General features: G+C 38.4%; 2 protein-coding genes across 5 annotated transcripts; one reads left to right on the top strand and one right to left on the bottom strand.

Annotated features, from left to right (window-relative positions):
- Positions 1–2,158: 2,158 nt before the first annotated feature.
- On the bottom strand, positions 2,159–10,681 carry LOC109042547 (uncharacterized). Of its 4 annotated transcripts, XR_011899547.1 has the most exons (5): positions 10,546–10,681; positions 8,468–9,638; positions 5,882–6,529; positions 3,763–4,033; positions 2,159–2,506 (listed from the first exon to the last, which is right to left on the bottom strand). XR_011899547.1 is itself a non-coding variant. In XM_019059353.2 (3 exons), the coding sequence occupies exons 1-2, from the start codon at positions 7,880–7,882 to the stop codon at positions 5,930–5,932; spliced, it is 654 nt and encodes a 217-aa protein (XP_018914898.2). In that variant the 5' UTR covers positions 7,883–8,106; the 3' UTR covers positions 2,159–4,033; positions 5,882–5,929. The 4 variants fall into 4 exon arrangements, 2 of the variants coding, with proteins under 2 accessions (XP_018914898.2, XP_018914901.2); XR_002010083.2 differs by lacking the exons at positions 8,468–9,638; positions 10,546–10,681 and adding an exon at positions 7,829–8,106; XM_019059353.2 differs by lacking the exons at positions 8,468–9,638; positions 10,546–10,681 and adding an exon at positions 7,829–8,106 and having other exon boundaries at positions 2,159–4,033.
- A 1,042-nt stretch (positions 10,682–11,723) lies between these two features.
- tap (Basic helix-loop-helix neural transcription factor tap) lies at positions 11,724–21,178 on the top strand. Its single transcript, XM_019045314.2, has 4 exons — positions 11,724–11,860; positions 13,389–13,727; positions 16,082–16,342; positions 19,181–21,178. Exons 1-4 carry the CDS (start codon positions 11,858–11,860, stop codon positions 19,586–19,588), a joined length of 1,011 nt encoding a protein of 336 aa, XP_018900859.2. The 5' UTR covers positions 11,724–11,857; the 3' UTR covers positions 19,589–21,178.
- The last annotated feature ends 6,803 nt before the right edge of the window (positions 21,179–27,981 follow it).

Genomic DNA, 27,981 nt, shown 5'->3' with positions numbered 1-27,981 from the left:
TTTAATGCAAAGAGCGACGCCAAGAATGGCACAATTTGGGCCAGAAGGGATTTTTCTGAAACCGGGCCCAAACGATACCTTATGATACCCTAAAACTCTGGTAAAAATTTTAGCTTGAGTATACGCACCGTTTTTGAGAAATGGGGGGGCAAAGTTGCCAAATCGCCATCATTCTGGACAGCATTTTTACAGCAAAAAGACGGGAAAAATGGACGAAAAAGTTACACTATTGATGGATTTGGGCTGTTTTTGGCCCCCGTGCATGTGACTGTGTTCAGTTTCAAAAATTTTGGACGTACAGTGGTCCAAAATGGGGAGAAATCGTGGACAGATAAGGATTCTTTGTCAAACTTTTTAAAAATGGAAGTAAAATTGTTGGTCTCCTGCAGAGATCATGGGGAACAATGTTCTTATCGGTCTTCAATGCATTCAATTGAGTTCAGTTGATCAAATTTCCATCGCACAATGGTCCAAAATGGGAAATCAGTGGACAAATTAAGATCTTCTGCCTAACTTTTTAAAAATGATGTACGACTATTGGTCCCCTGCAGAGATCATGGGGAACAATGTTCTTATCAATGCATTCAATTGGGTTCAGTTTATCAAATTTTCATCGCACAATGGTCCAAAATGGGAAATTAGTGGACAAATTAAGATCTTTTGTTGAAATCTAACCTAACCTAACCTAACCTTTCCTAAATCCTTAGAAAGGATTTATGGTAAAGTATTATTCTAACTAAAATTATTCTCTGACAACTAACTAGGACAAAAACCACCCAGTTAGCCGGATTTTAAGGATCCAAAAGCTAAGTTCCTCCTGAATTACCGTTTCCAGACCTCATTTGTTCAGTTCAAAACAGTGAACATGGATACCTTTTATTGGCTACTAACTTATTTTGAATTTACACCTTTCGAATCTAGTGAAAAACCTCATAGTTCCATGTTATTTTTCAAAAATTTCAACAGAAGATCTTAATTTGTCCACTAATTTCCCATTTTGGACCATTGTGCGATGAAAATTTGATAAACTGAACCCAATTGAATGCATTGATAAGAACATTGTTCCCCATGATCTCTGCAGGGGACCAATAGTCGTACATCATTTTTAAAAAGTTAGGCAGAAGATCTTAATTTGTCCACTGATTTCCCCTTTTGGACCATTGTGCGATGAAAATTTGATCAACTGAACTCAATTGAATGCATTGAAGACCGATAAGAACATTGTTCCCCATGGTCTCTGCAGGAGACCAATAATTTTACTTCCATTTTTAAAAAGTTTGACAAAGAATCCTTATCCGTCCACGATTTCTCCCCATTTTGGACCACTGTACGTCCAAAATTTTTAAAACTGAACACAGTCACATGCACGGGGGCCAAAAACAGCCCAAATCCATCAATAGTGTAACTTTTTCGTCCATTTTTCCCGTCTTTTTGCTGTAAAAATGCTGTCCAGAATGATGGCGATTTGGCAACTTTGCCCCCCCCATTTCTCAAAAACGGTGCTTATACTCAAGCTAAAATTTTTACCAGAGTTTTAGGGTATCATAAGGTATCGTTTGGGCCCGGTTTCAGAAAAATCCCTTCTGGCCCAGATTGTGCCAAAAAACGGCCGTTTTTGGCGTCGCTCTTTTTCTTTAAAATGAACTAAGTTTTCACCATTCAAACAGCAACCGATGATCATTTTAGTGCAGTCATGAATTACGGAGATTCGTTTTATCGTGACGCAAAAAAAACTATTTCAGAATCAGAGGGTTCTTTAAAATTAAGTTAGAAAAATGATGGGAAACGTAGATTTTATATCAGATAAAAGGGAGGCTACATCTATCCCGGGAATAAATGTTCAAATTTAACCTCAGAACAACCTAAGTTGTATTAAAAAATGTCATTGGCATTGTGAAATCATTCGATTTTAGGTCTTTAAATGTTTATTTTAAAACTTTTCATTAAACCTGAAAATGTGAATATATTTTTCTTATTGAAGTTAGAATATAGGGTAGTTGTACATGGTGCCGAAATGTGGGCGATGTTCTCTTACATATTTCGATCGCAGAAATATCGGATACTGGGACATTATACATTGCATGCATAGAGGTAATTTTGCTCTCAAAATGACGGACAAAATTAATGCGCATAGAATGTAGAAATTGAATAAAATAAATTGTAAGTAATGAAATGTCTTTTATTTTTATTATTTACTAAATTACGACAATCCTTTAATACATTACATGTTCTACGAAACTACTTTCTTTGTCATAACTATCCAGGAGGTAAGTCGCAGTAAAACCTAACAGTTTGCTCCCATGCCGTCTGGAGGAAGCTGTTCGATTGAAAATGAACCCAACAAATACTGCATGCTTGATTAGCTGATTATCATTTCGATAAAATAGCCCAGTTTCATTTATTCGTGAGTTCTTTTTAAAAGAATCCATCAGTTCTGCAATCGGCCAGCGGTTGATGGCAAAAGTCAATCCGTCGACCCTGTATATCAATATATCGACTCGGAGCACTAGAAAAGATCGATTTAATTTCTAATCAGCATTTTTGAGTGAAAATAAAATGAAAAAAGAAAATTTTTTGTACTGACAAGAAAACGTCACGATGTAAGACTAATTACTCAGTATGGTGTGAACAAACAGTTTACGATAAGTCAGTGGCCTATGTGGGAATTCTATAAGGGGGGGAGGGGAGTCCATTTGCATTATTTTGTGTACATCCCTGATAATATTTTATGTCTGCCCTCCAAAAGTAGAAAAATAGGTACAATTAACGAGGCTAAGGGGGGGGGGGGTTGAACCCTCTTGACCCCCCCCCTCCCCCGTCTACGTCACTCCTGTAAGTTACTGTAGATATTTTGAAACTTGAATATTCAAAATTGAAAAATTCTGCCCATTAAGAAATAATGGGCACGGATATAAACGATTATGACAGCAACGAAACCTAATACTTCCTTTCATAACATATTTTGAAACACAAGTCTTGTTATTCTTGTATCATTTGCATTATTTACTCCTTCTCAATCTTATTGAGCTACTTTAACCTAATCATACCCAATTATACCCAACCCAACTTCACTTACTTGATCCGACCCAAAGTCACCTTACCTTACCTAACCTTTATGAGCTAATTCATAACCTCCTAACTTGACCTATCCTAACATAACGTGACATAATTGTATGCGGCCTAGCCCCCAACTGGAGGCTGATATTAGTTTTTGATTTTAATTATGAGGGAGTTATTTTTCTGTTTGTTAACACCATGATCGGTGACAGCGTAATCGTTGGCATCATGCAATGTTACTACGATATTTGACACGTTGCGCGCACAAAATTTCTATTTGGCTTCCCAGAACTCAAAAACAAATGAACCTAACTGATGGGCATATCGTAATTAAATTTTAGTCAGACATAACCCATTTTCGCTGGAAGAGATGCACTTAGTCTAAATCAATGCTATTGTCACGAACTGAATCGATTTGGAATTATGTAAGAGATTAGGAACAAAGCGGATGTATTGCTCCATATTTGCTGTTTGTACGTAGCTTTAAATAGAGGAAACTTATTATCACTTGCTTTTCTTCTTTTCAATTCTAAATCCTTTGATAATTCAACAAAAGACCATCGAGAAAAAGCAATTATGTTATTCTCTCAAAAAGTAAGTTGTAAAAGTAAATTTTGTGACGATGCTCTTGGTTTGTTTTTTCAGACTCCAATTTCAGTACTGCGCATGGACTTGACTGATAAAAATTTCTTGGACTTTCCGTACCTGTGCCGGATCCCAATCTACAACAGCGATGATACGTAACATCTGAAAAAGATTCCTGTCGAAGTTTGGGGAGCACATACAATGGAGCGTCCAGTTGATCCCATCGTGTTGGATCAAACAACTCAAGCAAAGCTTTAACGGCTGATGTCAGGACTTTGCAGCTATTCTTAAAGTTGTTCACATCAAAGGTTTCCAGTGCCCGGATGTACCCCTCTGATCTGTCTTCAGATGTTGAGATACCTTTTGAGCTCGTTTGGTTGCCTACACTCCACTGTAAACAATGAATGCCAAAAAATAAGGTCCATTAAATTTTCAAATTAATCGGAGATCTTGTAGATGAAAATACCTTTGCAGAGGTTAGACTGAGCCATTTATTGAAGCTGCCACCTTTGCAAACCAAATTCATGCTTCTGTAAAATTCTCAATTTCTGTAAAATCTTGTGATTCAGCAAAATCTTGTGATTCAGCAAAATCTTGTCGCACACAGCAAAAATGTTATGATGAATTCACCACATAATAAGTATGGTAGTTCTTGAAATAATGAACAAAAACGTTTTAAACGATTTAACGTTTTATAAACAATTGCAAAATTACAACACAGCACATAAATTAGTATCACGACTAAAATTTGACTCAACATAATGAAGCTTCTTTCTTGATGCAAGTAGTGGTTTCTGTAATAAAGACTCTGATTTTTCACTTGAACCCATGTTCTAAAGAAATTGGAAGTTTGATTTAAATAAATAGAAAGATTAAGGTACAAAAATTAGAAAAAATTCCACGCACCGTTGCTGCAATGAAAATAGACACAACTATGGAGTGTAGGACCCACAAATCCATTGTGCTTTGTTTTTTCTACATATGGAGATGGTTAAATACCATGCCCGACAAACATTAAAGGGAGAATAACTCGTTCAAGAGTAAACATTATGATACTTGGGTGCAAAATTTCCACCATCGAGACATTTTCTCATTGCACAACATTTTACTAATATTAGGAATGTCGCAACGCTTTTTAAAGCTTCAGCTGCCTGAATTAAAATTTATCTCGGCACAGATCTATAACACGATTAAATGTGCTTCTATAAAATTAGCCCAAGTCTATATGTATGTTGTGATTGAAATGAATTGAAAGATGAATATCAGCCTGCATACAGAACCTGAGACTTTTACCCAAAAATGTATAGTATTGATTTAGTTGTGCTTTTTGCACTGATGAGATAGGATCGGCTTACTCGAAAAGTTTCTGTAATTCCTTTGGAACAAAGCGTGAGAGCGCTCGCTTTTTTCGTCAAATAATTGAACATTTCCACATTTGAGGACTACGGTGTTTTTCCCAAGTCTCAAGTTTCCAAGTCAAGCACCTTTCCAAACTCCTCGCAAAATAACAAATGATGTACGGATCATTTTTTGACTAAATATCCACAATATTTACTATAACGGGATAATTATATTGTTAGGGGCGATTACTTCTAAAAAACACTTAATATTCATATTTACAGAGCCTTATGGTTCAATTAAAGTGCTTAAAATCTACTACTGAACAATTTTACTTAAAATTAAACATTTTAGGAAGGAAGGCATTTCACTTCAATGTAAAAAGCGGCGTACGTTTATAAAATATACATGTATAATTTATTTTTTGAGCATTTAGTTTGTGTCGTCTTCTTCTTCACAAACACTGGAACGCATTTGTACATATTTACTTTACAGTCTGACAGCCATGGAATTTTATTTTCAGAAATAACATGATATTCATCTTGAACACAAGTGAACATGTTACCCACCCAGAAGAAGTCTATCCGTCAGTTGGTCAAAATGACCACTCAAACAGCAAGACTACTTCAGTGATATTATATTGTAACATTGCGTGCAGTGTACCTTTGTCTTTATTGGAGAAGAGTCGACCTTTCATGGTTGCATGAAAGGTCGACTATTTGATTTTGCATTTTTTAAGAGGTGTGTCTCATTTAATAGAGAGGCTAAAAGGCTCCTAAATCATTAAAAACCAAAATATGTAAGTATATTTAATAAACGTTTATGGGAATCCCAATAATCAGAATAATTATTAGTTTCTATCATTTCCTGATAAATATTTAAGATGATCATTTTTACTCACCTACAATCAACATGAGAGACATTTTTTCTTTGACGGTCGCACACCGACTTACGACCAACGCTTCCCATCCCTTTGTGCAGTCACGTTGATACTTATTTCTTTCTTCTCATCAAAAGTATCTACAAGAAACCTTGCATTAACACCTTTCAGCGCGCCAAATCGACCAGTTTCTACTTTATCGAAGAAGAAGGCCCCAATTACAGTATGCGTAACTGCTTTTCTCACGGGCCGATAAAAAATCTGGCCTTCGTGTTCCCTCTGGATTGTCCTTAGAGCTTTGCAAACTCGCGGTAGATTCCATGTAAACACAAAAACCGTGCCATCTTTACGCTGGAACAAGACATCAATTCTGGGCATGTACGGGAGGTAGAAGTTAAGACGGTATTGTACATCTGGAAATAGATCTTTACGTGTGTTAGCGAAAGCGAAGAGGGGGGCCATGAGCTGGTCCCAGCGGCGGGCGTCTGTGTCCTTCAGCAGGGCTTGAACGGCGGAGGTCAGTTTGCTGCAGCAGTGGACGGTGTTCGAGGGGTTTGCGGCATCAAATGTTTCCAGAGCGTTGATGTATAAGTCAGGCGCTGACTTGCTGCTTAGTGAATCGTCAGAGGGTGATGGACTGTCGGTTGAAGATTCCGAACGTGGACACAACTGGGGACAGAAAAGTGAATTTTAGAATTGAAGTTTTGTTATTAAAACTCTAAACGCTCGTTTGAAAGAGAGTGAAAGTCGAATTATAACTGGTAAAAGTATTTCCGCCATCACCAGGAACTTTTTTTTAGCATTAGGGAAAACCCTGAAAAACGGCGCACATCTCCTCACTGTCAGTTCGCCTTCAGTTTTCAGTGTAGGCAACCCGAGCTCCTACGTGGCCGAATAGTGGTATCACTCTCAGATGTCACGATTGCTCGGGAAGGAAGAAGGAATAATGCACCAAACGTCCAAACAGGACGTTTGGCGTGGGAGGGTGACTTTACCATGTAATTTTATTTTTTTGTAAGGGTGTCTTGCTGCTTATCACTTTGAAATCGCCCAATGGGAAAAACAACCATAGATCACAGGTTTTGTATACCAAGGTGTACAAAACTTGATGAAATAAGCAGCTGACACATATATAAATAAAAAATAAAAATAATAAAAAATGCATAATTTAAATTGATTCACTCAAAAGTAGTTTTTTTGTGTTGACAGAGGTGGGCCCCAAATTGTCCCCTTGTTGCACACTGAGAAAAAACTATGGTTTATAAACCTATTAGAGGTAAATATGGAACACCTATAATAGTCGTAAATAAACTAATGATTCTCGGTATGTGAACCATACTAAGGTCTCTGTACCTAATTGAGGTACAGGTACCATAACTAAGGTATATGTGCTACTATTATATGTAGAGGTACTACTATTAGTGGTGTTCCATATTTACCTCTAATAGGTTTATAAGCCATAGTTTTTTCTCAGTGCACTGAAAAAAATTCTCGGCGTTTTTACCAGGGTCCGTTGGTACCTTTACCATCTCACTTTTTTTACCAATTATTGGTAATTTTACCAAATCAGACTGGTAAGCTTACCTAAAAACCGGTATTTTTACTGTTTTTTCCAGGTAAGAATACCACCTTTATTGGTAATCAATTCCCGGTAACTTTGCCATTTTATCTCGGTAATTATACCACAGTCGACAAAAAATTTTGGAGTTTTTACCAAGGTCCAGTAAAATTACCGAGAAAGTTCAATAATTTTACCGAAAATTCTCGGTAAAATTACCAATTCCATAAATGGTAATTTTACCAAGAAAAAACTGGGATCAAATAAAACCCTGAATTCTTGGTAATTTTACCCTTTTCTTAGTAAATACACAGAGATTTTTTTTTCAGTGTGGGCTTGGCCCTCCATGCGAGCAATAATCGACCCAACTCCCAAGTGAGACTAGGAAATATTCAGACGTCAAGACTTACCACTATTAAAATTAAAGCTGGAACAAACACGAACGTTTGGACCTCGAGGTACATAGTGAATTTTTTAAAAAAAAAAAAAAAAAAAAACAAGAAAAAAAAACTATTTATCCGAAAAAACGTAATGACAAATGTCTTTATAGATGGGCGGCGTCTATGCTGAACGAAAATTTAAAGATTAACATCACACACAGTTTTTTCAGGGGCAAGCACCTTGAAATAAAGGCCACCTGGCAAAGTAAAGCAACGGTGAGCTCATCATTCAGTTTATTTGATTCAATTTTTAATTTTGAAAGAAATCTGATAGTCGGTGCCTGGTGTCACGAATTAGCTTATCGTGCTTTGAGATTTAATCAGAGTAAAAGCCCGGAGAGCGAATAATTTAATCCACTTATTCTTTAGTCGGTTCTACCTCAGAGTACTTAAAAAATTACTTAAAACTTGGTTATTCATGAAAATCGTAGTACAGTTTTTACTTTAATCAATCAGCTTTGTTGATTTAAATATTCAACAGTTAGATTTATTTGAATTATTTTTTCAAATGATGTTGCAATTTTTATTCATTATTTGATGCTCATAATCGGCTTAGAAAAAAATTGTGGATTGGTATAGGTATGAAACACGGTTAGTCTCAGTTCATACTTAGCAAGTTGGGCCACAAGAGAGTTGGGTGTTGGTCCTTTCCTTTAAACATCAACGAGTCTTTAAGACCATGTGGTTTTCTCGTGCCATTGTGATCGACAGAATGGAAGTACTAATTTCTAAGCTAATAAGCACCGGGACGGCTGCTACATTCGACTGGCAAACGCGCCGAATGACCTGTATGCAGATTTGCAGATCGCTATCAATGAAAGCCAATAAGCGCACCAGACCAGACCTCATGTCTACCACCAGCACCACTGCGCCGTCGCTCAGTGAGCGGAAAATTGGCGAAGTGATTGACTAATTTCTTTACTCTTTTCTGTTGTTGAAAGTGTATCGGTAGTTGTTTCCTGTAATTGACAGAATTGGAAAGCTGAGTCACTGTTCTAAAGCTTGGATGAATGCTCATCGCGAGTTAAAATCATGGAATTGAATCTGCGCAATTCATCTCTAAATTCTGATTAAAGTTGTAGGTAATATTATGATCGATTCGCATGATTCGATACAATGTAAATAAAAGTGGTGTACTTTTTTGATATATTTACGGATATGTAATTTGTCTTCACCTAACTATAAGCAACTGCCTTTTTTTAAAATGAACATTGACTTGCCCTATTTGTTTTGATTTGTTATAGTTTATGATATTTTATAACCTTAATTCTCAACCACCTCCATCTCTCTATATTTTCTTAACTTCCTCCGCAGAAAAATTAATAATCAAGTCCAACCAGAGCCGGGTTTAGGGGGTGGTCATATGGGCCGCGGCCCATGGAGGCAAATTTAGGGGGCGGCAAATTTTGCAATTTTTTCTAATGTAGGTATAAAAAACAAATCCGATTCAGAAAAAAACAATGCAAACGAGGAAAGGCGACAAAATCTTTCATTTCCTGAGAATTTAAGTACAGTAATTTTAAATTTTTCGTCTTTCGGTGATACAAAAGACAGTACCTTTCATTACTCAAGTTAAGAGAGAAACCGAACACGCAAGTTGGCCTGGAGCGGCGCGGTACAGAGAGCAATGGTGACTCGAACTTGAGATGAAAAGAAGTCCTCGGCGCGCCGGTCAGCATGAAACACATATCAGCGCCTACAAGACTCCACGAATACTTCGTGCATTGCGTCGAACGCAGTGCGGTCAGCAGCGCAGCGGTTGGCGGGAAACGCAAAGCGCCTACGCATTGCATTAAACACAGAGCGGTCACACAGTTGTGTTTGTAAAAACAGTATTTTTGATTCTCTTACTCTAATGCCTAAAGCAACTAATTTTTATTTGTCACAAATTATATTTTTTAGAGAATGTAAAAGAGAAAGGCACATTTTTGAGTGCTTATTAGTCGGTGAAAATGCATAACAAAACTGTCTCGACTTTTGACTGGTTTGAGATTCTTTTTCAAGATGTCTTTCCCTTCGCTCTATGGGCTCAAAAGAATTTGTGGACATAGATCTAAGCGGAGCGGTTTTAACTCATGCCCGTCTCCAAGCTCTAAAGATCAATTACTTGAAAAAAAAGAAACTCCATAAAAAATTAAGTGCAAAGGTCTACATGTTGCGATTCGAAACTACAATTTCTGGCTCATCTGTAAAAACACGCATGTGCATTAGGAAACTAATGCTACACACGATGTTTCTAAGTTAATGAGCCAGAAATTGTAGTTCCTAGTTGCAAAATGTATAGGTAGTCCATTCGACGGAATTTTAGATTTAAAAAAAATTACGATGATCGAATCAATAGTTCCGGCAATCTCTGAATTTCAAAAATCGATCGAGAGTTTTATCCTAATTGATGTACAACACTGTCTCTTCATGACGGCTATCCTTATCCTTGTTACGAGAGCCTCTCTACGGCAAGGAAATCAGCCAATCCCTCCAGTTCTCGTTGAAGAGAGAGAGCATTCTACTACAACATTCAACTTTTTAATTAAACTAATGGAACATTTCTCTCCCTGTAAAAATTTTGGATCTTACATTTTATTGATTTAATTTCATTTCGTCGTAATTTCTCATTATTATTTTATTTGTTTCTTTTATTTTAGCATAGCACAAAAACATGTAGAATCAGCAAATTTAAGTCAGTATACCTGAGCTAAGCTTGCAGATTGAGCGTAAGTGTAACTTTTTCGTGAAGCTCGCTGAACATGTGACCCCGCTTTTTACGAGGAGCACGGACCCTACTAGCGACGCGCTGGAGGAGCCAGCTGGTGGATCCCGATGACGTCAGCGGTGGCGCCAGCGGGTGTCGCGGTTCCGTTCATAACTCCAGAACTGGAGTGAAACTCCTGACCGCTTCCACTCCGCTCCGCCCGTCCTCCAGACGCTCCATTCAGTCAACTCCACGCTCACGTCCGCGACTGACGCCCCACGCTCACGCGAGCCCAGTCTACGCTTTCGCAACCTCAGCCTTCATTCATAAACTCATTCACAAAAAAAATTTACTACTACAATTTTCACAACCGCGGAGTCTCGCCTCCATTCTCGCATTCCTCGACGAGCGTTTTTCCGCCCACCCGCTCCGTGAATTTCATTCAAGTTTTATCAACTTTTTTTGTAATCTTTGAAAAGTTCGTCCGTTCACCCCTCTCTCCCCCACCCGATTTGCACCCTATAAACTTACACCAATTTCCAACCGAAATTTTTTGCTTTTTTTCGCTGGATCGTTTGTCAAATTTCCATCATTCTTTCGACATTTTACGTCCGTGATCCTGAAGATAGAAAATTGAGGGTTTTTTCTACCCTTATAACATCCCTTGTTTGATTTTTTTCAAATCTTGACTCAAAAGTTTTATCCATTTGTGATTAAGTACCGTGGTTCTTAAAGTTGTCTCCCGTTTCATTAGTGACACGTTTTGGGAATTACAAAGATCCCTACTTTATAGGTGATAGTGCCATCAACAATTAAGGGATGATGAAAAACGCTCAACCTGAAGACTGTAATTAAATTTTAAGAGCCTCTTAAGTCAGACATCATTGTTCCTGACGAAAGCTATTCGGCAAAGTTTCAATCTCTACTTGACGTTTCTGAACTCAGAGATATGGTGTTTATATAGAAAGTTCACTTTAACTTCAAACGAACTTTTGTGTTTGAAAATTCAAAACTAGACTTCATTTAATTTTGACCAGCTCGGCATTTTTAGACCACTTGAGTGCTTATTATATTAAAAGGAGAGTGTTCCTTTTATTCTCGTGCAATTTGACGTTTTTTTCTTAAACTTGTGCAATTCCAGACCATTTTGTTTTTGTTCGGATTTTCTACTTTGGCTGAGTTTGCTCATTTAAAATCCGCAAAAGTTGTGTCAAGTAACGGTACTTCTTAAAGTGGTGATGTGTTGTGTTAACATCGTGAAAAAGGATACGTAGCTCTTTCACCTTTTTGGAAAATATACCTCCTGTACAATGGTGAGTAATCAAATTATCAACGTTCTGGATTTACAAGATACCATGCGCCACATTTTCCTAAAAATTTGGGGTTCTGTGTCTAAGGGCATATGATTAAAACATTAATACAGACTCAATTTTTATTGTGACTTTGCTCGATGCATTGATAATTTAAAAAAACAAATTTCTTATAAGGCCGCCGCAGAAACAAAACTCTTGGAGAAATGGTATATTACTCCTTTACTCTCTGATAACATTCCTTTAGGCGGGAAACTTTCATAATATTTCTCTTAGTACGTAGATATTTATGTCCACTGGATTGTAACTTAACGTGGCTCTTGAAAATCATATTTTAAAGTTTAAAAATTAATTACAAAGCGCTCAGCATCCGACAAATGATGTTTCGTGGGAAAAAAGTCTGAAACTCCACCTATGGATTTTTCTCAATAAATCACACTGTGACAGCAACTTATGTAAAATGAAAATTTGGAGGAGATTAAAGTTTAAATGATCGAAATCTCCTGTAAGCGGAACATAATTCCTGTTTTCATTACTGTAAAATTCCATTATCATAGGCGAAATTGAGTCATAATTAGATCATGAGCCCCAGAAAGTGCGGCTGCTAAAACAGAAGTTTGGTTAAGATGACCAGACTCTTTGATTACCTGAACTTTATCCGGAGGCATACATACTTGAGTTCAGTGAAAAACAATTTCATTTTTTCATCTGCTATGTCTAACTTCAGGCCTACAAAATAAAAATTTAAAACATAGGTTTCTTTCTTAACAGCAAAAGTTCATTGCAACATTTCATACTTTCAAAAGCTTGTGCACGTTATTATAAATGGTTAATTTACAGAATGTTTTCAGTGAATAAAAGAAAATTTTCTCTTACGGCCAATCAAATAATGACCTTGTCTTTGGTAATCCATCTATAAAAAAATGAACTTTGCGTAGTTATTTTAAAATGTTCCAATACACTTACGCCAGTACGCCTTCACACAACAAATTTGATCAAATTACACACTATCTTCTGTAGATGTTTTTTTCCAATCGAAATACATATGTGAGTCGGCAGGGGCATCATTACAAACACAATGTACAGAGGGTAGTAAAGTTGTTGTGAAGATATATACAATGATGATTTGAAATAAAACGAGGAAATTAAAACAATTAAAATACTTTAACCGTCGCAATAAAAAAAAAAACTCGACATTTTCTTTCCTTCTTTAAAACTATTTACAATTGGCCCTCCCTTCGAAGGAGGTAAACATTTGCTTAGGAAAAGGAATTAAGACAGTCTAACCTTTGAAAAATCAAAATCGATTCAACGAGTCAAAGGTAAAGGTCAACTTCAAAATACAGGGGGGGGGGGGATCCCACCCCCTCTCATTACCTACTCCCTCTAAATGACGTGTCTGTCAGTTGGTTACACTGTATTTAATTTATTTCAATTTTAAGCCAGCTGGTGAATAAAACTGCTCATATTTTTTTAGAATTTCAAATCGCGGGGATCTGGTACTCATGCATATTTGCGTGTTTGGTTGCAGGTGATGAGCACTCCGAAAAGGTTTGCAGAGGCGCTGAGCGGCTACGAGCCGCGCTGCAAGCTGGCCTGTGCGGAAGAAGGAGAGTCTATGGACAGCTTCGGGAGCAAGTGGAGCCCTTGCTCGCAGGTGAAGGATGAGTACCCTGCGGGGGGCCCGGCCAGCGTCAGCGCCGCCGGAAGCCCCCTCAGTTTCCGCTCGGGCAACACTTCCGACTTCGCCGATGTTTCCGGCACCTTCGACGACGACGAAGACGAAGACTTCGCCCAGTGCAAGAAGGAGGACAAGAAGACGCCCAAGAAGAAGCAGCGAAGGAACACGAGGGCTAAGAGTCCTACACAGGTACGAGAGCAAATTTTCAAGGATAACAGTGGGAAAACAAGGATTAAGAAACGGGAAACGAGGCTGAAAATACACAAATAATGAAACCCGAGACGTTTCGACTCAAAACTGAGTCATTTTCAGTCGGAAACAATAAAAATTTAAAAAATAAAACTATAAAAAACCTGAGCCCTACATGGTGGCGGCCGGGATCTAAGAGAAAGAGAAAATTGAAAACAAACAAGGCACATCGATGCCATTTTTCAGATTTTTCAAGGATATAGCTGAATGCTTCATCAATTGCATCAAAATGATACCTCTTTTCAAACGTCCTGAATAAATCATTAATTCAGGGGTTTAAGGGGTTTGAGGGCAAGGCGTATAAGTGCAGTTTTTGAAAAAATTGAGATTTCAATGATTTCAAGTAAAACGAGTATCTTAATGCATTTTGTGAAAAATTCGCTCCCAAATTCTAATTTCTAAGCATCAATAAGTCAGTTTGAACTTTCTTTCTGCAATAAGGATCCATGTAATTTCGAAATTTCAAACACGTATTTCGTGAAATACCATAAACTGCACTTATGCGCCTTGTCCTACAAGCCCCTCAATAATTCATTTAAGGCGTGACAAATTACTCCATCAAAAACACTGAACTCCGAGGAGAAAATAATTTCGGCAATATCCGTGCTCCGCGGAAAATCCCAGTTACTGTAGCTTTGATTCTAGATCCTGGTTGCCAAAATTTGGCAAAACAACCTAAAGTACGGTGTTGTGCTCCAAGCTTCCGGTGGTTTTTCCGAATCGCGGCTTCAGCTGCCAAGCTTTTTGGAATTCGGGTGTTGCTGAACATTTCTTTATCCTTTGCTGAAGAGAAGCTGAGTGCCTATGAAGATGGGGCTTTTAGCTCATTTTCTTCTCACCCTCGAAATTTCATAATCTGTTCTCACTGTTTCTCAAGTTAGATTAACCCCTGGGAACTATTTGAAACTGAAATAAAGACGCATTTGGTGGCGAAACCGATAATTTTCCGTTTTGCCGGTTTTTTCGTCAGCATTGCGAATAGTAGTCGATTATTCTCGACGGCGCCAGGACTACTCACCCACAGTCTTTTCGCCTGCGGGACTATTCACCCACACGTTTCCACCCAAGAGTTTTTAACCCATAGATATTTACACGCAGCCCTTTTGACCTATGTGTTCTTTTTACCTAAAAGCGTTTCCATTAAGTTGCAAGTCGCATAAGTTAGGATTGAGCTCCGCTCTCGCGGTTATGTCTGAATAACTAGCAACTGGATTGAGAAATCAAGTTCGCCTTCAACTCGATGGATGCAATTTGAGCGACTCAGAAGCTGAAATAGTTGTATCACGGATTCTAGTGTAGCGTGACGTCCCAAGGACGCGTGACTTACGTTGTAATCTTCGTGTTTTTAATTACCTTCGCGGCGAAACGTCTAGTAACTTTTACTCGATTCTCCTCGTAAGAAATAATTTTGATGGATACTGAGGTAACTTAACAACTTAACTAACTTAACTCTACAAAAGTAAGAATTGAGCACCACTCTCGAGGTCACGTCTGAATAAGTGGAAACTGGAGTTGAATATCAAATTCGCCTGCAATTTGACTTCACCTACGACTTTCATAGTTATAGTTTAAATTAATTGTGAGTGAAAACTTCTTCGCAAAAAGAACCATGAGCGCCCGTAAGTGAATGGGGGTCTAAATGCCGTGGGTCAAGATTTGTGGCCAAAAAAAAAACACATTGGATCTAGAGTCCAGACTCTTGAAAACATTGACAAGAAAAAATACTCTTGATTCAATCGGATTTTTGCTTGAATCAGATCGAAATCCGCTTAAATTAAGAGGCTTTGTTATTGATTTAAGCTAGATTCTGATGGAATCAAGAGTATTTTTTCTTGTCGATGTTTTTAAGAGTCTGGACTCTAGATCAAATGTGTTTTTTTTTCCAGTGTAGGCCTGAGTGAATTATACCCTGGATGATGAGTCCATGGGCGAGTAGTTCCGGAATCTTCTCGACTCAACTCGTCACCCTCCGGCCAAAGTATCATAAGCGCCATGCGACGATTCAAAAATTTTCGCCGCCATTTGATTTTTTTACAGAGAAATTGCCGGTTGAATCTGTTTGAAAATTTTACTGAATTTTATCGGCAGTAGAAAGAAAATTCAGCGAAATTTTTTAATAGCTTCGTTGAACAATTTCTCTGTACAAAAATAAAATGGCGGCATGGCGGCATGGCGCTTGTGATACTTTGACCAGAAGGTAACGAATTAGCCTTCTTTTTTGCGTGCTTTCAACCCAGGTTGGTGACTGTTTCGAGGCTTGTATTTCTGAGCATGTTTTCTTTGGTTTTGTGTAGATTCTGCGGTTGAAACGGCACCGAAGAATGAAGGCGAACGACCGCGAACGGAATCGAATGCACATGTTGAACGAGGCGCTGGACCGGCTGCGGACGGTGCTGCCCACCTATCCGGAGGACACGAAGCTCACCAAAATCGAGACCCTCCGCTTCGCCCACAACTACATTTGGGCCCTCAGCCAAACTCTCCACTGCGTTCAACAAGAGGTCACGCTCAACGTTGGCAGCGTCGTCGTCTCCATCGGCTCCGCCGGAAATAAGGTAAACGAATGTTTTTTTTTGTATTGTTTATTTGCCATCAGAAGGTTTAAAAACAGAATAAAATTGCATCAAATCGAATGAGAGATAGCACAAAAGAAAACGGTAAAAATTGCAAGAGGTAAGTTATAACTAGATAACTATAGACTGTCTGTCTATTTACTTTTGGATGGCTGCCGGAAATCGCCGTTTGGCATATGTCATCAGCACACATGGTTTTGTAGCACCGAAATACCACCGAGTTTACACGGGAAAAAAGATATTGCTGATTTATTAAATTTTCATGGTAGATTTTACAATTTAACCACCCCCGTAGTTCGATTACCTTTCAAATATTGTGAGATATACATTTGAAACATGTTTGATGGTTGTATTGTTAAATGGTAAATATGATACGAAACGAGATACGTTGTCGCGGACTTTCGCCGTCGATATGCTTTTTTTTTGCGCAACTTTTGTCCCCCTTGGCACAGGAGTTCAGGAGTTGAAGCACAATACTTTTAATTTCAATGGAGCAAGATAGTGAAAGTCTTAAAGGTTTTAGGATGCAGTGTGTCATGCAATTGAAATCTAAGGCACTGTCGACTGAACTTACTTCTCACAACTTTCAAATAAAGACTAGACACATCTGTCTTTTTGTACCTCACAAAGAGACATTTTAAGTGCAAATGAACATAGGGACAATCAAATGCACGAGCGTCCGTTCGTACCATGATAGGCTCTCTAAGGGTAGGTTGCAACAATATGTCAGAAATCTTCTTTGCACGGTCGCGAGACCTGTTCTGACACGACGAATTTTCTCTCGAAGAAGATTAGAAACTCTGTGAATTTTATCATAAAGCCTCAAAGAGCCCTTCAACATAAAGTGGGATTGATTCATCAACAATAAAGATACACATTTTGTTACTTTCAGAGTTATAATATTATTCGCGATCATATGGGCGCAGAATTTTAATTCGAGTTTTTATTCCTCTCGCGAAACTTCTCGCTTTCGAAAGGATGGTACAATACATGTTATGAAGCGCATACAATGGAGAAATTCGGAACGCCTGGGACGGATTTAGGTCATGCTTGCATCTTTCCCTTTTTGGAGGAGACTAATCCATTAATGTCAGGGACGCACATGCGCGAGACGCTTATACTCGCAGCGTTGCTAAACGGCGCCGGCGCTTCAATCGCAAAAATCGGAGACGGAAAGAGTCGGTATCCATTTCAAAAGGCAAGCTCAATATTTAAACGCTCCAAATTCCTATAAGTTTTTTTTTATTTTTAGTGCACTGGAAAAAAAAACACATTGGATCTAGAATCCAGACCCTTGAAAACATTGACAAGAAAAATAATCTTGATTCAATCGGATTTTTGCTTGAATCAAAACGAAATCCGCTTAAATTAAGAGGCTTGGTTCTTGATTTAAGCTAGATTCTGATTGAATCAAGAGTACTTTTTCTTGTCGATGTTTTTAAGAGTCTGGACTCTAGATCCAATGTGTTTTTTTTTCCAGTGTAAGAAAAAATGATGTTAGAAAAAATGAATCAAACAAGGATAAACTAAAATAGCATAACTTTTGCTGAGTGCCAAAGTAAAAAGTACCAGTGACTAGTGATAAAACTTCTAACCGTAAATGTACAAAACTGATTTTGATTTGAAAATTAACACACAGGTAATAGTACACAGTTCCGATCCCGTATGAACATTTTCACTAGGTGTTTCTGCTTTGAACAGAAGAACAGTCAGTAAAGTTTCGATGACAAACAGCGAAGCTCTGGCATCTTAATAATTTCACACACGGATACGAATGTATAGGAGATTTCAGCCAAAATTTCCTTATCGTGATAACGCGGGTGAGCCGGTGAGCTATGGGCCGACCGCAAAGTTATCGAGTCCATCAATTTTATCCTTATTCGTCCTTTTTGATGTCCACCTTGATTTGTCTCATGCTGCTCGCTTGTTTGGCCGCATTCCAAGTTGGGACATTTTTAAATGCTCAATAATTTCGAACATTTCAGATCAAATCAAACTCATCGGGGAAAAAGTAGAGTCTAATCCGTAACCATGACCATTTAGTAGAATTTATGTCGGGGACTGAATAATCCATGCTCTCAAACACTTGTAATCATAAAAATGTTGTGACGCGTATCAACAAATTTTTTCAAAATTTGTTTCGACCAAAGACTTATCACCTTGAAATCTTACTACAAGAGAGGCGGAAAATAAACATAAACCAAATATGATCATGTTTATAAGAGGGAAAATTGTCAAAAATCTTGAAACTTATAAACTAAAAAGGGAACATGAGTTTCATTGAAAAGGACTTTTACGCTAAACCGCACATTAATCATCCAAATGAATGGCTCTTTTAAAATGTATTTCATTTCATTTAAGGTTTTAAACGTGTCCTTCTATATCACAGTAAGTTTTGTCTATTCACTTGAAAGGCCTCCACTAAATATTTTATCTATCCTCAGCGTACATATTATGAGGTCAATGATGAGCCGCGAAGATTTCATCGTATTTCAGACAAAAAAACGTATATACATCTCAGTGTCGCAAGATTTTCACTTGCAATGCAAAGTATATATTTTCACTAAGGTACCTACTATTGAGAGTCTCTGAATTACGATATTATTAATTTTGGCAAAAATACACAAACAAATGTGATGAATTTTGGCTGGAAATTTTACAATCACATTCTTATACAAATTTGAATTATTCGAGTAGATTTCAACCTTGTAATGAAGTTACGTCTCCTCGTCTAGAAAACGACGCTTGTTACAACATTGTCACAACTTTTATAAAGTATTTGTATAGTTTCACAAGACTGTTCCGTCGATTTGTTCACAGATAACGTCAACAACGGGGAGTTGCGCTTTGGCTCAGCAGAAAAAATACGAGGACAAGAAACCGTTGATGGACCAAAGCTCCTTCTACTCCTCCCCACCCTCCTGTAACAGCGGAGACCTTCCCCAGTTCCCGACCGAGCCCATGGGGGATCTCTTCGAGGGTGAGCGATCCATCAAGTCGGAGGGCTTTTACACTTCCTCGCCGATCTACCCGGAGGGGGCGCCCGATTGGCCGGTCTTCCCGGACCTCGAGTCCGACCCAGTTCCTGAGGTGGGCCTCCCGGACGCCCGTGATCAGCCCCATTGGCTCGACCATGAGCGGAGGTTCCCCGACATCAAATGCGACGCACATTGTGGTACAGGAGGTGGCGCCCCCTACTATAGCCAGCGGTACATGTTTCAGTGCTGATAACCAGCCGACTGTTATGCATAGTTAAATTAGAGCTACGCATGGGCCGAACTAATAACTTTTTTAGTAGAGGGACAGAGGGGCTCCTCATCAAGGAAGGAGGGTCTGGGGGACGCAGGAGGACACCCCGCCACGGAGGGGTCTGGGGAACTCTCTAGATTCCGATTAAGAATTTGAAGAACTTTCCTAACTCCTAGATGGGGTAAAGGTTTCCCTGCTAGAATATTTTGAAAACTGATATTGTCTTGGGAGCAATATTGAGCGTTTATTACGGATAAATTTAAAGAAATACAAGTTCAAAGATGAACTCGCTTATTTTACAAAATCCATCACATTTTTTTTAGAGAAGGCCAAGTATATTTCACTGGAGATCAGCTCCGGCCCCCTCCTTTCCGCTCAAGAGCTGATGTTTTGCCACAGGTGCGGCTCATGTAGTTCAATAATGGCTGGACCTGCGATCTCTCATGAGCTACATGTTCTCTTTGATATTGAAAACGTTAAAATCTTTGAGTTCAAGATTTTATGTATTTTTACCATTCCATTGTCAGCAAGATCACTTCCAATACCTCATTACGTATACATTTTGCAAATATATTAATTTTATCGAGCTCATATGTTGCAATTGCAAAAGTCGCCTCGTAGCGACAAACTTCAAGTCGTCTTCAATAAGGATGATAATTTCTTCTTGATTGCTGGAAAAATCATTGGTACTTTAATTCTATCAAATTAAAGGAAAATTTTGGGCTCATACTGGAGAGCGTTTTTAAAAACAAGTGGAATTTTAACCACTCAATTTTGCCTATGTTTTCGGAACGTCTACAATTTAGGTTTACATTTTTTTCCATTCCAACACCTGGACATCGTATGAATTTTGATTCTCAAATAGTATAATCCATCATTCATTACTGATTATTCTTACCAATTACATTCCCAGTGCCATAATAATTTGTCCGATGTTTGTACTAACAGGGACTTACGATAATAATATAAAAAAGCTCTCTTTTTCTTACCGTGACCGCCATGACTTGCATTTAAGTTCACTCATTCTGTGATAGTATTGGTAGCTGTTAAAATCCCTATTTTTTCTACAAACCATGCAGCTCTTTACACTTAGCATTAGCGCTTCGTAATTATTAGTTTAGTTTTAGTTGCCTTGCCAAGATACTGCATGACGCAGTAAAGTTATGCTGTTACATTTTGCATACCCAAAAGTCTATATTTTATATTCCTTGTATGCTTTTTGCCCGTATTAAATCCATCTTGGGTTTATCGCCTATTACTTGCTTCTGTTTTTAAATTTGGATCTACTTTAATGGCACGATTACCTACTTCCATCCTACCAACGAATACTTAATGCTCAGAACGCCACCAAGATCCTAGTACAAAAAATCTAGTCAAACGAAAAATGATGTATCACTACATTATTTTGCTAATTTTACATTATTTTATAACTAAATGTTAAGAAACTGCAACTATATTTTGTTTGATTTGTTCAACCCGATGCATATTTAACTTCGGTAATTTATTTTTTGTAATATTTTTGTATTATATATGTTTTATGATTTAAATAAAGATATTTGTTGTTGCATATTTTCTGCTTTATTATACTCTTTTAACTTAATCTTAGACTCTTCCACAAACGTTCAAATAAATGCGCTCAAATTCAGCACATATACAGGTGTACTTATATTTTCAATGGATTACCATAATTATCTCGAATTTCCTCGATGCCATTTTTGATACTTCGGTGAAAGAAGATTTTTTTTATTTTAAGAATTAAATAATCGAAAAAGTCCATTCTATTTAGAATATCACCACCTTATGATGTGTAAATCAAATCCAATTTGAATTTTTGAGTTTTGAACTGCTTTAAGGGATGTAAACGTTTTTACTTAAAGTTTTCAATGATAACTGAGAAGATTGAAAACAATGATATCATTATTAGATCGCAGGCCATGAATTGGCTGTGAATAAGGTGGCGCATTTTAGATGACAGAAATTCGTCATAGTCAGTTCCAAGCTGATAATTTTTTCGAACATAAATGAGAACAAATAAACACATTTTTAGAGGTATTCTTCAGCATATTTACTAGTCATCAGGTGTATTTTTTAAAGTATTAATTCATCGGAATAAACCGTTGCATCATAATTTATTTTTTAAAAAGCTGTTGGTAAATGCTAACTCAAGTCTTTACCCACCAAAGATGGAGACAGTTAAAAGTGCAGCCCATATCTGAAATCTAGTCTCCAAAAAGCAATAAATCAGTAACATAATTATTATGAACTAATGGAAAAATACTTTTATGCTTTTTTTTCCTCATTTTTTTCATCTCATCTTCTCCTTAAGTGGGCACCCAATCGGAAATTTGACCCTGGGCAGATCGGAATAATATTGTGGCAACCTTAGCAAGATTGTGAGCATATTTCAACAGTAAAGTTGGCCTGAGAATCTTGGTACAATATACCATCAACACTGGATATATAACCTTAGTATTTTAATATTGCACCAATATTAGCAACATTAGAAATCCAAGGTCAGGTGGTGCTTGGATCCATAGGCGTCTAACCCATCTTACCGATATTCTCAGGCCAAGGGCTCAAATGGAGCTTTTTGGCAACGGTCCGCGCGCGGCCGCCCCGTCAATGGGGCTGGTTCTCATTTCGCCTGGGCAGTGCCCGTTACAGGTGGGATCCAAGTTGGATACTTCAGGCAGTGCAAGCAGCCAAGAAAGTAGCTGACTTAGGAAGGTTCCTCGGCACTCCTATGTTCCATATGCCTACAATAGGCATTGCGACGCTATGAAATTTCCTCCGCGAGGACGGCAGGTAATACGGCATTCTATCGCCTACCTTGCCTCAGAGGTAAGATTGGAAATCCAAGCTTGTCTCAGAGGTAGTCCGGGGGCATACGTAACAAAACATATGTCCCGTGTGCAGGTTTGTGAAGGCATATTGTGTGATACGTCAATCTCTTCGTTTTGATGTCTAGAAAAAGAAAATCGATGATGGCCATCTCAAATTTCATACAAACCTCCCCAAATTCAAGATGGCGGCCAAAATGGCGGTTTTGGGGTAAAAAAATTTAAAGTTTGCTAATACGTCGTGTTGGGTGTCGATTCTTATGTATTTTTGATCGTAGAATCCGAATTTTCAGTCAAAAGTTAGCTCAAAGGTCATTTTTAGGCCAAAATCCAAGATGGCGTCCAAAAATAACTCTTACGGGTGATAATTTGCCTTTTCGGGTCTACATGCTTTGTGAGGTATCAATTATTAGGTTTTCAGGGTCGTAGAGTCTGAAAATGAGGTCCATTTTCCGCTGCGGCTCTCAAGAAGCCCTAAAATCAAAGATGGCGCCCAAAATGGCCACCGGTCTTGCGGATGAAACTGCTATTTAGGGCAGCTACAACAAAAAATGCGTTCAAAATTAAGTTTCTAGGGTCAAGAAGTTCGGATAGGAGATCAGATGTTTACTCTTACAAAAAATTAAGCCTCCGAATCGAAAATGGCTGCCGACATTGTTGCCAATTAGAGGCGCAAACCGGTAAATGACTGATATTAAGGGATTTGCCAAAGAAGGGGTTTCGATAAGGGCCGTTGTTGGGCCCATACCCTGAAATTCTTCAATTCTACGATTGTTTGCTCACTTAAAGTCTAACGTTTGTGGAATGTATCATGATTTGGTCATTTTCGGTCTATTTAGGGGTCTAACACTGGCCTAAATATGAGACTTAAGGCCGATTTGGGCGAAAAATGCGGGTTCTCTTACATTCGACGTGACGCTGTTTCATAACGATCCCATCGTCGGAGGAGATTATCGTCCTTCAAGTACGTTCATTAAGGATGTAAGATAGTCACTTTGGCCAATTTTCGTTGATGGCAAACCTTGCGCTCAGAGTTAAAACGATCTTCTTAGAATTTTCTTGTTTTTCATCATTACCTATTTAACATGGCGTAAAAAGGGCGACTCATCTTAAACCAGAAATAGATTCCTTGGTGGAAAATGTATGCAGCTGGTCATAACTTTCCTCCAAAAAATTAACGGATTAAAGCCTCCCCCCCCCCCCAAAAAAAAAAGAAAAACCTGTGTTGCCATAATTTATTGCCTAACATCACAGAAAACCGCGTAATTATTTCAGTAATTGGAGGCTGTTCTTCGTAGAGCACATTTAGCAAAGCTCAAAACCCTTGATTTTTCATACGTTACGATCAAATAATTAGTGATTATATAAATGCAATGGAGATGTTGCATGTGTGAGGAATTTGCGATTTGACTATTGATTCTAATGTAAATGTTCGCGAGAAACACGATGGTGCCAATGGCTTCCTCTGAAATCAACTTCCAAGCTCAAAAAATGCCTTCAAGTTTAGACCAAAATGGAGGGGATATCCCGCGCTATCCTGAGAGCCCACCTCTACATCAAGACAAACTCTCCATGTAAAAATAGGGAGCAAATACAGTTGCAGGGTTGCCGTGTTTTTTGTTGTGGAGTCCCCAAACAAAGTGGTAGCCCTGTGAATGTACTTGCTCCCTATCTTTGCATGGAGAGTTTGTTTTGATGTAGAGGTGGACTCTCATGGTAGGGTGGGATATCCCCTCCATTTTGGCCTCAACTTGAGAGCATTTTTTGAGCTTGAGAGTTGATTTCAGAGAAAACCAGTGGCACCATCGTGTTTCTCACGAACTTTTACATTAGTATCAATAGTCAAATCGCAAATTCCTCAGACATGCAACATCTCCATTTTCCATCATTATTTTGTTTATTACATGTATGTATCTATAGAGACTCCCATCGTGGCGCGGCATTCGCACATATCATCGGTAAAAATCGAGAAAAATCCGAGTTGACCGAGGATTTCAGCCACCTTCTCGGAATATGCGCATTTTGAAATAAATATGTAAGACTCGAATTACAGTATTCAGAGATGCAAGTAGATTATATTTTGTGTTAGTGATAATTGCTTTGCACGATATTTACAAACGAAGGTGCACCTTTGAATCATTGACCGTGATCTGAGATCCGAAAAAAAAGTAAGCCATGTGTCAGAATTACAAGTGCTTAATGCTGATTTTTCACCACCCTGACAATCTCTGCCCCCCGTCATTCCTATTGCCTGCGATCGATCAGAATTCTGCTTTCTAAAAATAATTTGAAACCCTGGTTTCTCTCACTCCTACCCAGCCACCTCACAGCTTCCTCATCAGTTGCTTCTTCATCAGGTTCCCTGTCTCCTTAGGGTGCGTCAAAAAAAATGAAAGTCTGAAATGTTCCGCTCCCCAGGCGGCAATCGATGACGTTTGGTAAAAAAACATGTTTGCCAAAATTTGGGCCAATTTCAACCATTTTAAATGGTGCCAAAGGTCAATTTTGTGATGACATTATGATATTTTGGTTTAGACCTCGATTTCGCACAAAAAACTCGATTTTACGCTGAAATCGTGCGTTTACGAGAAAAATGCCAAAGAACTCGACTTGTAGAGGATGAAATTTTACACTAGGAAGACGTCTTTGTAACCGATAAAAATCAAATTGAACTAGAAAAACTCAACTCGGTATTTATTTTTTTGGTCCTCAGAATTTCCAAGGTCTTAGAAAGTAGAGGTGTAAAAGACTCATTTTTCACGAAAATAAGTCGAAAGAGGGTGTAAATGAACTGTAGGTAAGTGTTGAGGATGCAAATGTCATCAGAACTTCCTCAGTTTCAAAAAAAGTTCCAACAATTTTGCACAATCCTCCAAAAAGTGCACGGCTCGAGAAGCAGGATCGTGCTATGATAGTAAGGGGAAAGAGCGGTTTGACAGGGAAAAATTGCGTAACAAACTTTCCCAATGTAATCGTCATCAGTGGGTCCCCCTGAACAACTTCCTAAAAGTTAAAAATGGCCCGACCCCGGAATACCCCTCAAAAAAGTTAAAATTGAAAATGGCGGCCGTAATAAGAGGGTCCGGGAAATCGGTATTTTAAAATGCTCATTCTGTCTCATCATGTGAGGTATCATTTCCTATGTAATTTTGGTCGCAGATTTCATAAATGAATTCCGCAAGGCCCCTTCTAAGCTTACGTTTCTCTCGGTAGTCGTATGTTTCCTTTATTTTTCTTTATTAAATACATTTATAACATCAAATTTAAGTTTCTTGGCCATAAATACATGAAAATAAAGACAATTCACTTTCCTTGTTCCTTCGGTGAATATTTAAAAAAAAATGCAACCTCCTGCCTTTCACATTTGGCCGCCACCTTTGATTTAGAGCGCCCTTTTTGGCCGGAGGGCCTTGTGGAATTCATTTATGAAATCTGCGACCAAAATTACATAGGAAATGATACCTCACATGATGAGACAGAATGAGCATTTTAAAATACCGATTTCCCGGACCCTCTTATTACGGCCGCCATTTTCAATTTTAACTTTTTTGAGGGGTATTCCGGGGTCGGGCCATTTTTAACTTTTAGGAAGTTGTTCAGGGGGACCTACTGATGACGATTACATTGGGAAAGTTTGTTACGCAATTTTTCCCGGTCAAACCGCTCTTTCCCCTTACTATCATAGCACGATCCTGCTTCTCGAGCCGTGCACTTTTTGGAGGATTGTGCAAAATAGTTGGAACTTTTTTTGAAACTGAGGAAGTTCTGATGACATTTGCATCCTCAACACTTACCTACAGTTCATTTACACCCTCTTTCGACTTATTTTCGTGAAAAATGAGTCTTTTACACCTCTACTTTCTAAGACCTCGGAAATTCTGAGGACCAAAAAAATAAATACCGAGTTGAGTTTTTCTAGTTCAATTTGATTTTTATCGGTTACAAGACGTCTTCCTAGTGTAAAATTTCATCCTCTACAAGTCGAGTTCTTTGGCATTTTTCTCGTAAACGCACGATTTCAGCGTAAAATCGAGTTTTTTGTGCGAAATCAAGGTCTAAACCAAAATATCATAATTTCATCACAAAATTGACCTTTGGCACCATTTAAAATGGTTGAAATTGGCCCAAATTCTGGCAAACATGTTTTTTTACCAAACGTCATCGATTGCCGCCTGGGGAGCGGAACATTTCAGACTTTCATTTTTTTGGACGCACCCTACTGTCTCCTGCATCAAACCTCTTGTTTTGAGCTGTCATTTCATAATTTTGGAGAAATGACGCATGCATGTTAATCTAGCAAACGCTTAGTTTTTCTGGCTCAGACTAATGTCTGTTATGAGTGAGGCACCAAATGAGAGATGCAATATGAGCTCAGCAGTCGACGTGTCTATCGCCCACTTTGCACAGGTAATACCACCCGGATATGACCATGTTCAATGTCATTTTGCCTTTTAACCATTATTACACTTTTTATTCCGGTGAATTTGTAGTTTTGGATAAGGCTAACATTCTCAGCGCGTTGATAGTAGAATTCTCATTTTCGTTTCAATGTTGCATTTTTTTTCGATTTTTACCGATGATATGTGGGAATGCAGCGCCACGATGGGAGTCTCTATCGATATATACATGTAATAAACAAAAGAATGATGGATAATTGCGTTTATATAATCACTAATTATTTGATCGTAACGTATGAAAAATCAAGGGTTTTGAGCTTTGCTAAATGTGCTCTACGAAGAACAGCCTCCAATTACTGAAATAATTACGCGGTTTTCTGTGATGTTAGGCAATAAATTATGGCAACACAGGTTTTTCTTTTTTTTTGGGGGGGGAGGCTTTAATCCGTTAATTTTTTGGAGGAAAGTTATGACCAGCTGCATACATTTTCCACCAAGGAATCTATTTCTGGTTTAAGATGAGTCGCCCTTTTTACGCCATGTTAAATAGGTAATGATGAAAAACAAGAAAATTCTAAGAAGATCGTTTTAACTCTGAGCGCAAGGTTTGCCATCAACGAAAATTGGCCAAAGTGACTATCTTACATCCTTAATGAACGTACTTGAAGGACGATAATCTCCTCCGACGATGGGATCGTTATGAAACAGCGTCACGTCGAATGTAAGAGAACCCGCATTTTTCGCCCAAATCGGCCTTAAGTCTCATATTTCGGCCAGTGTTAGACCCCTAAATAGACCGAAAATGACCAAATCATGATACATTCCACAAACGTTAGACTTTAAGTGAGCAAACAATCGTAGAATTGAAGAATTTCAGGGTATGGGCCCATCAACGGCCCTTATCGAAACCCCTTCTTTGGCAAATCCCTTAATATCAGTCATTTACCGGTTTGCGCCTCTAACTGGCAACAATGTCGGCAGCCATTTTCGATTCGGAGGCTTAATTTTTTGTAAGAGTAAACATCTGATCTCCTATCCGAACTTCTTGACCCTAGAAACTTAATTTTGAACGCATTTTTTGTTGTAGCTGCCCTAAATAGCAGTTTCATCCGCAAGACCGGTGGCCATTTTGGGC

This window comes from Bemisia tabaci, chromosome 3 (genome assembly GCF_918797505.1).
Source record: "Bemisia tabaci chromosome 3, PGI_BMITA_v3".
Lineage (NCBI taxonomy): Eukaryota > Metazoa > Arthropoda > Insecta > Hemiptera > Aleyrodidae > Bemisia > Bemisia tabaci.
This window is presented reverse-complemented; position numbering and strand designations above follow the sequence as displayed.

Coding starts and splice junctions, on each gene's coding strand:
- LOC109042547 (XM_019059353.2), bottom strand. CDS start 7,882: ATGTACCTCGAGGTCCAAACGTTCGTGTTTGTTCCAGCTTTAATTTTA. Junction 6,530..7,828: donor CAGCTTTAATTTTAATAGTG/GTAAGTCTTGAC, acceptor TTCTGTCCCCAG/TTGTGTCCACGTTCGGAATC.
- tap (XM_019045314.2), top strand. Junction 13,728..16,081: donor GGGCTAAGAGTCCTACACAG/GTACGAGAGCAA, acceptor GGTTTTGTGTAG/ATTCTGCGGTTGAAACGGCA. Junction 16,343..19,180: donor TCGGCTCCGCCGGAAATAAG/GTAAACGAATGT, acceptor ATTTGTTCACAG/ATAACGTCAACAACGGGGAG.